Source organism: Lepus europaeus, chromosome 9, assembly GCF_033115175.1.
Source record: "Lepus europaeus isolate LE1 chromosome 9, mLepTim1.pri, whole genome shotgun sequence".
Classification (NCBI taxonomy): Eukaryota; Metazoa; Chordata; class Mammalia; order Lagomorpha; family Leporidae; genus Lepus; species Lepus europaeus.
This window is the reverse complement of record NC_084835.1, coordinates 74581028-74593872: the sequence shown is the minus strand read 5'-3', so window position 1 is coordinate 74593872 and position 12845 is coordinate 74581028. Positions and strand designations below refer to the sequence as shown.

Here is a 12845-nt window from a genome sequence, read left to right as displayed (position 1 = left end):
TTCCTCGACCTGGCTGCTTCTCTTCCAATCCAGCTCTCTGCTATGGCCTGGGATAGCAGTAGAAGATGGCCCAAGTCCTTGAGCCCCTGCACCCGCAAGTAAGACCTGGAAGAGGCCCCTGGATCCTGGCTTCGGATTGACGCAGCTCCAGCCGTTGCGGCCAGTTGGGGAGTGAACCATCGGATGAAAGATCTCTCTCTCTCTGCCTCTCCTGTCTCTGTGTAACTCGGACTTTCAATTAAATAAATAAATCTTAAAAAAAAAAAAGTAGATTTTTGTAAAAATTAAGAGTGAGAATGGGAGAGGGAGGAGGAAGAAGGGTTGCAGCATGGGCAGAGGGAGGGTAGGGTGGAAGTATCCCTATGTTCCTAAATCTGTATATATGAAATACATGAAACTTGTATAACTTAAATACAATTTAAAAAAATCATTCTATTCAATCTTCCAAAACGAAAACTCACCCACTATAAAAAAAAAAAAAAAAACCTGCACTTGAACTAGAGTTACTCTTTGAAGAAACTCTGATTTAAATTTGTTAGGGTAGTAGGAAATGAAACAGGTATGATTTTGAGTTCTCATCTATAAAGAATGAAGCACGGCCGGCGCCGTGGCTTAACAGGCTAATCCTCCACCTTGCAGCGCTGGCACACCGGGTTCTAGTCCCGGTTGGGGCGCCGGATTCTGTCCCGGTTGCCCCTCTTCGAGGCCAGCTCTCTGCTATGGCCCGGGAAGGCAGTGAAGGATGGCCCAAGTGCTTGGGCCCTGCACCTGCATGGGAGACCAGGAGAAGCACCTGGCTTCTGCCATTGGATCAGCACGATGCGCTGGCCGCAGCGGCCATTGGAGGGTGAACCAACGGCAAAGGAAGACCTTTCTCTCTGTCTCTCTCTCTATCCACTCTGCAAACTAAGTAAAGGCTCAGTTTCCAAAGTATAGAATTCTAAAAATGGTTTCATACACTTGTGTTACCCATGAGAGAATAAAGCAAGTAAATGAAGAGTTCCTGACAATCCTGATCAATGCAGTTCAACTTACTGGCAGGGAAAACAAATAATAGAGTCTTCTTTTCTTTAGCAGAAAAATGCTTTTAACATTAAAATATCACAAATAAAAAAATTAGTCTAACTACTTTCAAAATAAGAATTTACAAAATGTTACCTAGTGATCATAGATGAGGATATGTTCAATTCAAGTTGGTGGCATTACTTAAAAGTCTGACAATAACCTAAGTTTAAAGACCAGGAATTACAAGGGAAAATATACATGCCTAAATTCTCAAGATTAAAGAAGCACCATGTGAACATACAATTCAATATACGTATATCCAAGTTACAAAATATGTTTTGAAACTAAAAATGAAATAATTTATATGTCACATAAACTAACATATATTGCTATCACTGTAGCACTTTCATTCTCTGGCTCTAATTTATGGACTCAGATTCAAATATACAATGAATGAAAAACACTAAAAATCTCTATTATAAATCAGGTATTATTTAACATCTCTTACATTTGTGACAGACTCAAGTGAGACTAAAGCAAATAAAAATTCAAATTTGCTGTCTCCAATGTTCCCTATAGATTCTACGAAAGGCTGAAATAATATTATTAATGGGTTATTACTATGATGATATATATGATAATTTATTAGGCATTTATTTGTGGCCTGAAGCTGTAAAGTGTTTCACATAAACCAATCAAAACATTATAAGGTAGATGTTATGCCCATATTAAAGGTGGAGAATAACTGAGGTATGGGGTTTAAAGAATTTCTTCCAAGGTTGCAAAGTTTAACAGAGTCAAGAATCAAAGTCAAATTTGTCTAAGTCCAAAGTACAATACTCATCCCATGTGCTATGATAACTTCCACAAAGCAAACATTTAACAGAATTTATTGTACAATGCTAACACAGAAAAGTAGGTCAGGAACTTAAACATCCCTAAAACTCATTCTCTAATGAGTTATCACTTATAAACTGTACCTATACGGATTTAAAAAAAAAAAAAAACTAGAAAAACTAACTATACTTGTGATAAAAGGGTGTTAAGGGTTCTTCGTAGGAATATGCTTAACAATGAGATCACATGCCCAATTTTAATAAAACTTTTACAAATATTTATATACAAATGATCCTACATTAAAGAGCCATAGGGTGTCTTGTGCTAAAAAAGTAAAAACTTAAAAATAGTTCTCTATTGGACTACCTTAAGGACATTATCCTAACTCAAATAACCAAGGGGTAGGCATTTGGTACTGCATCGTAAGTCCTCACTTGGATGTGCACATCCCAGTCATAGTGCCTAGTTTGATTGCTGGTTATTTTGCTTCTGATCCAGCTTCCTGCTAGTGTGTACCATAGAAGGTAGCAGGGCATGGTTCAAGTACTTGGGTCCTTCCTTGTTCCTTACATGGTAAACCCAGATGGAATTTCAGCCCATGGTTTTGGCCTGGCCCAGGCCTGGCTGCTGTGTGCATTCGGGGGGTAGACTAGGAGACAGAAATCTGTCTCTCTTAAAAAATTTTTTAAGACCAGTCACAAATCAACAAATACTTCACAATTACACTTAGAAAGGCATCTAACCTAAATCTGCATATATGAAATACATGAAACTTGTATACCTTAAATAAAATTTAAAAAAATTTTTTAAATGTAAAAAATAAAAAAAAGCAGTCAAATTCACAGAAACAAAAAGCAGAATGGTAGTTCCCAGAAGCTGAGGGGAAGGAAAAACAGGAATTGTTTAATGGGTACAGAATTTTAGTTTTACAAAATGGAAGAAGTTCTGGAGAACTTTCCAATGTGAATGTAGTTAACACTGTTTAACTACACACTTACAAACAGTTAAGATGATTAAAAAAAAAAAAAAGAAAAAAGGACTTGGAGCAAAAAAATAGCTATAAACAGATACCAATCAGAATAGCTGTGCTTCACTGCCCAACATAGTAGACACTAACCACATGTGGCTATTAAAATTTGTTAACTTAAAAAAATTTTAAATTCGCTTTTTTTTCCAGTCACACTAGCCACATTTCAAGAGTTCAGCAGCCATATATAGCTATCCCGGACAATGCCGACACATAGTTTCATAATCATATATGCCCTATTAGATAGCCTTGATTCAAAGTTCAGAAACAGACTTAAACACAGACGGGAATTTGTATTTTACACAAAATTGTGTGTGTCAAAGGTGGCATTTCAAATCAGTGAAGGAATTATTAAGTAAATGGTTTTGAGGCAATTTGCTAGCTTAGATGAGAATGACACAGGACTAAGGAGATAAAGCTAAATACATATCTAACTCCTACTCTAAATAAATTCCACAGGAAGCAAAGATTTACATTTTAAAATGAAGCAATAAAAACACTAACATATAAGTTCTAGTTAAGATGGGCTTTGTAGGTGGGTGTTTGGCCTACCAGCTAATATGCCTGTGTCCCACTGTGTAGTAGCTGGATTTGATTCCTAAGTTTGGCTCCCTGATTCCAGCTTCCTGCTAATGCAGACCCTGGGAGTTAGCAGGTGATAGATGGTTCAAGCAGTTGGGGCACTGTCACCCATGTGGGAGACCGAGACTGTTTCTGGCTCTTGGCTCTGGCCCCAGGTCAAGGCCCAATCATTCTGGACATTTGGGGAGTGAACCAGCAGATAGGAGTGTGCTCTCACTCTGTCTCTCAAATAAATTTAAGACGAAAAGAGACTTTAAAGAGAATGTAAGTATAGAAGAGAAAAAGGAACAATTGATTATTTTAAGGAAAAATTAAAAACTTTTACTAGCAAGGATGGGGAAACCTTTTTTCCACCAAGGGCCATTTGGATATTTATAACATCTTTCAGAGGACATACAAAATTATCAACTAAAAAAGGGGCCTGCTGTGGATTTATTGAATTTTAAGTCCCGCTTGCAGTTGCCTTGGCAGGGCCAGACCAAATGATTTCGTGGGTCTTATACAGCCCATGGGCCAGATGTTCCCCATCTGTTACATGAATAAACTCCAGACAAACTGAAAGAAACAAGGGAGTTGTTCATTTCCTTAATCAATTAAAAAATATAACTCAACTGGACAAAGGACAATTGGCAGTACAAACATATACCAAAAAAACTGCTCAACTTACTCATAACTTAAATGGTCTACTAAAAAATGGCTTTTTCAACCATAAAATGGCAAAATAGTGCTACTGTAACTGGAAGTGTGGAGAGACAGGCAATAATAGATATGAAAATGGAAACAAGTTATTCAAGAGATATTTAAAAATACTTATCAAAATTAAGAGCAACAAATAAATTTATGAATAAAATGGTATTGAGTCTGAAATTGACTTTAAAATAATTTGAAAGTGAAAAGGTATTTAGCCTAGAGGTTAAGATGCCCACATCCCATACTGGAGTGCCAGCGGTTGATTACAGCTCCGGTTCCTGACTCCAGCTTCCAGCCAGTGCAGACTCTGGCAGGTCGCAGCGATGGTTCAAGCAGTTGAGTTCCTGACACTCACATGGGAGACCTGGATTGGTGTTCTCAGCTCCCAGTCTCAGATCTGGCCATGAAGAGCATCTGAGGAGTAAACTAGCAGATGGGAGTTTTCTGCCTTTCAAATAAATTAAAATAATAAAATTGATAATTTAAGTATAAAATAACTTACCTGAGAAAGTTGGTACAGATATAAATGAAATAAAGTTAGGCATAAATTACTATTGAAGCAGGGTAAAGGGTACATGGGGCCACATTATACTGCTCTCTCTACCTCTGTATATACTTAAGTTTTTCCAGAGTTCTCCTTTGAAAAATTCCTTTAGGCCAGGAATTCCATTTCTACAAAGTTGGCCTCCACTTAGTTACATTATACAAGCAACTACACAACTATGTAAGTACAAAGAAGTTTTCTGGGGCAATAAAGCAAAAATCTGGAAACAACCCTGTCCATCAGACAAAATGGAAAACTAAATTATGGCTTATTGAAACACAGTCAAGTCACATACCTTCAAAAAGTATGAAAGCAAATTATATGTGGTAGATTTATGGCAAGGGGGGGAAATTTCAAGAATAGAACAATAGGTATAGTCTGACCAAATTTAAGTAAAACCAAAATAAAACACATAGATATGTGAATGCACATCAGATACGTGCTCATATTCATAACAAATCTCTGGAAGAACATGTGAAAAACTTAATGTCAGTTACATCTGAGTAGGAGATGGGGACATTATTACATTCCTCATGTTTAAATGAAAAAGAACATGAATTTTTAATAATCTTTCATCTATTAAGGTAGCTGGCATTCATTTAGGAACTACTACTGTTTAGGGTCAATGTTGTTGGGGAGCTTGCCTCAATTCTAAAGAGAAGGGGCTGGCATTGTGGCATTTGTGCTGAACCAATGCTTGTGATGCAGGTATCTCATGTCAGAGTGCCTGTTTGAAACCTGGCTGCTCTGCTTCCAATTCTGTTTCCTGCCAATGCACCTGGGAAAGCAGTGGATGATGCTCCAAGCACTTGGACCCCTGATACCCATGTGGAAGATCCAGAAGGAGTTCTTGGCTCCCAACTCAGCCTGGCCCAGCCCCAGCTGTTGAGGCCATTTGAGAAGTGAACCAGCAGATGAAAAGATTTCTCTCTCTGACAGTCTGTATGTCTTTTAGATGAATAAATAAATTGCTGACCTCATCCAAGGGCTCTTATCATACCTTCATTGGAGCCCTATTGATTGATCCTGAAGTCTAATCTTATCTCCAGTAATTATTCTGAAGTAGGTAAGATCCTTCCTTAGTATTAATCAAAAAATCAATAATACTTATTGAACATATTGTACCATGTTCTATGGGGAATGCAATGGAATAAGATCACAGTCCTTACACAAGATATGTGCAATTTAACAGAAGAAAAAAAATTTCTTACGAGGCACACAGAAAGAAAAATTAAGTCAGCAGATACATGATATGCTGAGGAAGGGAGAAGCTGGTGTTGGAATGAATCATCCATGTTCAAGGAAGAAATAAAAGGGCATATTCTGTCTTAATAGATGAGCCAGACTCAGATAAATGGAGAGGATTACATAAAACAATCAGAAAAGCTAAACAGAAACAAAAAATAGAAATAGGGAGATTCAGTGTGACTAGAGTCAGGGAATAGGAAGAACTATGAAATAAGAATGAAGTAGAAATAAAGTTCAGGATGATGTATATGGCAAAAATCTAGCAAAATGTAAGATTTCCTAAAATTGACAAAAGAGTTTTAACAAAAGTTTGACAGTAACAATGCATGGAGCAGGGTAAACTATTTCCATTTCTCTGCTCATTTTTGGCTTGCTTTCTTGCCATAAAAAATAAAGTAATAAGCACTATTTCAGTACCTCACTTGCAGACTCTAGTGGTCTCTTCTTCCTTGGTCCAATAGCTGCAAGAGCAGTAAGATTAGCGTCTCTGTGTTGTATCTGTGCGAGTTCCAATTGCTGCAACTAGAAGACAGGAAAAAAATCAACGTTTACACACAGTCACACTTGGGGAGGAAGAAACTGATCTGTAAGCTCATTTCCGAATTCTTCACCAAATAGTTACACTATAAATATTAGACTCCTAAGAGCCAATGGCACATTTCCTGGTTCCCTCACTCCAACAAACTCTTCAGTCTTTAATCTCTATTGAGAAGAGGCAAAACTGAGGTAACAAGGAAGTGCAAGGAAAAAAAAAAGTAGAAAAGAAAGGTATTTAAAGCTTAATTTCTTCTCATTTTTAGCATAGTTAAGAAATGCCAGAAAAATAAGTTTAGCAATAAATTGGAGAGAGTGACCATAGTCCACCTTTCAGATTAAAAGAAGTTACTTCAGAGCCGGCGCCGCGGCTCACTAGGATAATCCTCCGCCTTGCGGCGCCGGCACACCGGGTTCTAGTCCCGGTCGGGGCACCGATCCTGTCCCGGTTGCCCCTCTTCCAGGCCAGCTCTCTGCTGTGGCCAGGGAGTGCAGTGGAGAATGGCCCAAGTCCTTGGGCCCTGCACCCCATGGGAGACCAGAAGAAGCACCTGGCTCCTGCCATTGGATCAGCGCGGTGTGCTGGCCGCAGCGCGCCTACCGCGGCGGCCATTGGAGGGTGAACCAACGGTAAAGGAAGACCTTTCTCTCTGTCTCTCTCTCTGTCCACTCTGCCTGTCAAAAAAAAAAAAAAAAAGAAGTTACTTCAAAATATTGACAAAAAAGACAAAAGAGAAAAGAGAAAAGGGGAAAAAAACACAAAAACAAAAAAGAAAGAAAAAAAATACTGGTAATTTTTGTACATGATAGGGCCCGGTTCTAACATGCTATATGATTTACAAAGCATTTATCTCTCATAATCACACAGAATGGTATACATACATTGCTATCACATATGAAAATTATCCAGATGTGTCATCCCCTTTTTACTCATAGAAATAGAGAGGCTCTGCAAGGTTGGGACAAGTTTATAAAAGTCAAACAAGTACTGAGAGGTAGAAACAGAACTGGATATTGTCATTACAAACCTGCCTGATACACCACAATTTCCCATTTGCAAATTAAAATCAGAAAGTTATATTTATCTTCATGGCAAGAATCAAATGTAACTTCGTACTGTTCTGTTATGCAGCTGTCACCATATTTAATCCAGAACATCCAAATCTGCAGGGTGTAATTTTCTAATATATGGGCAATACTATGCACAAAATATGTCTTATTAAAATAAGGCAGAAACAGCACAATTTCATCAAAATAGTCAAGTGTCAAATTAGGTATTCTTCTTAAAAAACAAAAGTGAGAGAGTCAAAACAAAATATTTTTACAGGGACCAGTGTTGTGACATAATGGCAAAGCCACCACCTGTGATGCCAGCATCACATATGGGCAGTGTTTCCAGTCCCAGCTGCTACATTTCCAATCCAGCTCACTGATAATGCGCCTGGGAAAGCAGCATTAGATGGTCCAAGTGCTTGGGCCCCTGCATCTTTGTGGTGGGAGTCCTAGAAGAAGCCCCTGGCTTCAGTCTAGTCCAGTCCTGGCCACTGTGGTCATTTGGATGGAAGATTTCTTTCTCTCTCTGTGTAACTCTGCTTTTAAAGTGAATAAAATGTATCATTAAAAAAGCCCACTATTACATTTATTACATATTAATTATTATTATATATTAATCTTTCCTAGAAGAGGTATAATGTTCAATTCCCTTCAGAATTTACTACTATGGAAAGTGAAAAGGAAAGAACTCGGGCTGGTAGACAGTCACAAATTCAAGTAAGATTAAGACTGTGAACTAAAAGTAGCCTGTAGAGAGGGGCTAGAATTGGAGCATAACAGGTAAAGCCGCTGCCTGCGATGCTGGCATCCCTTGTGAGTGCCGGTTCAAGTTCCAACTGCTCCACTTCCAATCCAGCTCCCTGCTAATGGCCTGGGAAAAGCAGGAGAAGATGACCCAGGTGTTTGGGCCCCTACCATCCACTGGGGAGACCTGGATGAAGCTCCTGGCTCCTGTCTTCAGCTTGGCCCAGCCCTGGCCATTGTGGCCATTTGGGGGTGAACCAGTGGATGGAATCTCTCTCTCTCTCTAACCGACTTTCAAATAAATAAATCTTTTAAATAAATAGTAGCCTGTGGAGATGTATTACACTTTTATAGAGCACTAACCAAATTTTTAACACTTGCTTTCTTTCTCTTTTCTTTTTAAAGATTTATGTTACTTATTTGAAAGACAGAGTTACAGAGAGAAGTATGTAGAGACAGAGAGAGTGCTGATTTACTCCCCACATGGCCGCAACAGCTGGAGCTGAGCCAATCCAAAGCCAGGAGCCAGAAGCTATTCCAGGTTTCCTATGTGAGTGCAGGGGCCCAAGGACTTGTGTCATCATCCACTGGTTTCCCAGGTGCATTAGCAGGGAGCTGGACTGGAAGTGAAGCAGCTGGGACTCGAACCAGTGCCCACATGGGATACGGGTGCTATATGCCAGGGCTTTTAATTCGCTGTGCCACAGCACCTGTCCCTAGCACTTGTTTTCAAAAATAACAGGATAAAAATAGGAAATATTAGTGCTCAACTGGTCAGTCTCAAGGAGATACCAAGTAAATAAGCCCCACTTTAAGAAAATTCTGATTATAATAATAACAGAGAGAAAACAATGAAAAGCAGAAGAAAATTGCTATGGTGTGGATATTTGTGTCTCCCCAAAATTCACATGATGAAATCCAAACCCCCAGGTGGTAGCATCAGGAGTGAGGCCTTTGTGAAGTGGTCATAGAGCCAAAGGACTCACCAATGGGATTAATGTATTTCTACATATACTAGAGAGATCCCTCACCCCTTCTACCATGTGAGAAAACAGTGAGAAGGTGCCATTTATGAAGAAACAGGCAATTACAACACTCCAAATCTGCAAGCACTTTGAGCTTTGGTTTCCCAGCCTCCAGAACCAAGAGAAATAAAAATGTTATTCATAAACTACCCAGTCTTTCAAATAGGATACTTCTGTTACAGCAGCTTGTATAGATTGAGACAAAAATTAACCAAAGGAAGTAAACTAAAAACTACCTTCCATTTGCTCCACAAATTACAAAACAGAAATCCTTTCGAACTGTGGGCTTCCTTATAAATAGATAACTAGAAAAGTGTTTTCAGAAGCTTTGAAACAGCCTTTGTGGCTGTTGGCTTTTTTAATCACACACACACACACACATACACAAAGCAAAGACAAACAAACAAAAAAAACCATGAACAGAGTTTTAGAGTCTGATGTATAGAAAATCCAGAACTTTTAGGTGACAAAATAAAGATTTTAGTTAATCTACTCTGCAGTACAAACCAAAGAGCAAGCTATATTTTAAAATCCTTCCCTGCAGAGAAATGGCGCCTACAAGATAGCCATACCAAATTAAATGTTTCAAAATTGACCTTTGTCTTCAAATCTCCCTATCATTGTATAAAATATTTTTGTTTCCTGACATTTTACACACAATATCTTAGACAATTTTGCAAAATTCTAACAAAAATGGAAACTGATCATATTTTTCTTTGGTACTTACAACAAACTTTCTCAAAACACATGTAAAATGGTTAGCACAACATGCTTAAAATCAAGACAGGAAGAAGTTGTGGGCATCAAGGCAGATTTAGCATAACCATGGTGGTTTAGCATAACCATGAAGGTGACAACAAGCAAGCTCAGATTTCAAAATGACAGTTAAGTATATATAAAGATAATAATTTAATCCCAATATCAAATAAGAGAAACTCTTTAAAAATAGCAAAAATTTAAATTGAACATGGAATATGCTTTGGGAAAATACATTTACTAAACTCTAAAATTCTCAATGATATTTATATAATTGGTTCTGAATTACTACTAAAAATATCAAGTCTATTCAGGAAAACAAGGTTAGATTCTAAAATTTTGTACTACAAAGTAAACAAAAAAAAAACCTCATTAAACATTAATGGTGATTTTTAAAGGAAAGGAACTTAATATAATTTAAAAAAAATCAGGGGTGGTGCTGTGGAGTAGCTGGTAAAGCCACTGGCTGCAGTGTTGGCATCCCATATGGGCGCCACTTCATGTCCCAACTGCTCCACTTCCAATCCAGCTCAGCTCTCTGCTATGGCCTGGGAAAGTAGTACAAAATGGCCCAAGTCCTTGGGTCCCTGCACCCATGTGGGAGACCTGGAAGAAGCTCTTGGCTCCTGGCTTTGGCCTGGTGCAGCTCCAGCCATTGTGGCCATCTGGGAAGCGAAGCAGCAGATGGAAGACCTCTCTCTCTCTCTCTCTCTCTCTGCCTCTCCTTCTCTTTCTCTGTGTAACTCTGATTTTCAAATAAATAAATAAATTTTAAATAAATAAATAAATCACCACCCTCAAGACATCTAAAATTCAAGGATACCACAATGAAATGCAGAATCATTTTCAAACCCTCAGACAATTACTGGCTAAGCATCCTACCAAATCAAATAGTAAAGAATCTGACTACAGCCGGTGCTATGGCGTAGTGAGTCAAGCAGCTGCCTGCAGCACTGGCATCCCATATGGGTTCCCGTTCTAGTCTTGGCTCCTCCACTTCTGATCCAGCTCCCTGCTGATGGCCTGGGAAAGCAGTAGAAGATGGCCCAAGTGTTTGGGCCCCTGTACTAGTGTGGGAAACCAGGATGAAGTTCCTGCTTTGGATAGGCCCAACTCTGGCCATTGCAGCCATTTGGGGGATGAACCAGTGAATGAAAGACCTGCCTCTATCTCTCCCTCTCTCTGTACCTCTGCCTCCCTAGTAAATACATCTTTAAAAAAAAAAAAACTAATTATTATTATTATTACTTTTTCTAACCACTAACACAAGTTCATAAGATAGCAGGAAACTGTCCAGAACTCCTACAAAATATACACTCTGATGCCTTATTGGCCAGCCTTTCTCATTGATCCCTACCTTCCAGAGAAATGGTATATCCCTCATAATCTCAATCAAACACCTTCTCTTTAAAAAAATATATTTATTTATTTATCAACTTGAAAGGCAGAGTTAGAGAGGGAAAGGCAGAGGCAGAGAGAGAAGTCTTCCATTTACTGGTTCACTCCCCAAATGGCTGCGACTGCTACAGCTGGGCCACTCTGAAGCCAGAAGCTTCTTCCAGGTCTCCCACATGGGTGCAGGGGCCCAAGGTTTTGGGCCATCCTCTGCTGCTTTCCCAGGTGCATTAGCAGGGAGCTGAATCAGAAGTGGAGCAGCCATGTCTCAAACAGGCTCACATATGGGATGTCAGCACCACAGGCAGTGACTTAATCCACTATGCTACAGCACCAGCCCCAGACACCTCCTCTCTTTAACTTAAACATAATACCCAATTTGTAAATTGTTTAAATACAACATGCTACAGTTATTCTAGATTACCAAACATTCCCCCACCCCACCCTGGCTCCCACTGTTACACTCTTCTTTCCTTCTGGTCCTCTGGAAAGAAATAAAACCTAACATCCATAATCAACCCCACATTACATCTATTAGCTTGATGGCATTTAATGTAAATGTTCCTGTAGGTAAGATCTTTTCCCTTTTATGCCTCACTTTTCCCTAAGTTATGACAACCTTGAATAAGCAGAAGAGGCATCGTTACATTCATTTTATTTTATTTCATTTTATTTTGCCAGGCAGAGTTAGACAGTGAGAGAGAGAGAGAGAGACAGAGAGAAAGGTCTTCCTTTTCCATTGGTTCACCCCCCAAATGGCCGCTACAGCAGGTGTGCTGCACCGATCCGAAACCAGGAGCCAGGTGCTTCCTCCTGGTCTCCCACGCAGGTATAGGGCCCAAGCACTTGGGCCATCCTCCACAGCCTCCCTGGACCACAGCAGAGAGCTGGACTGGAAAAGGAGCAACCGGGACAGAATCAGGCGCCCTGACCAGGACTAGAACCCGGTGTGCCAGCGTCGCAGGCGGAGGATTAGCCTAATGAGCTGCAACGCTGGCTTTTTTTTTTTTTTTTTTTTAACATTCATTTTAAATAAAAGGAAAGTGAAGCAAGTTGCAAAAGATGAAGAAACTTCCTGAAAGTGAGATCTACATATTAGGGCAGGCTGAAACTAGAATACAAGACTCCTGTCTTTGAGCTTAATACTATTTGTTTCGTAACATGCTCTGAATAGAGAGCAATATGTCTCCCAAGACACATGAAGCTACTTTTTTTAAAAAAAAAAAAAAAAAAGATTTATTTATTTATTTGAAAGGCAAAGTTAAAGAGAGGCAGAGAGAGAAAGAGAGCGAGCAAGCGAGAGAGTCTTCCATCCACTGGTTCACTCCCCAAATGGCCACAACAGCTGGAGTTGTGCTGATCCAAAGCCAGGAGCCAGGAGTTTCTTTAGGGTCTCCCATGTGGG

The 12845-nt window shown here is 39.4% G+C and overlaps 1 protein-coding gene across 1 annotated transcript in view; it reads right to left on the bottom strand.

Moving 5' to 3' along the window:
* Nucleotides 1-12845, bottom strand: part of TAF4B (TATA-box binding protein associated factor 4b) — a 131579-nt gene that overhangs the window by 22178 nt on the left and 96556 nt on the right. The window contains exon 14 of the mRNA XM_062200244.1: nucleotides 6351-6455. Coding sequence (XP_062056228.1) covers nucleotides 6351-6455 — 105 coding nt within the window. The remainder of the gene's footprint in view (nucleotides 1-6350; nucleotides 6456-12845) is intronic.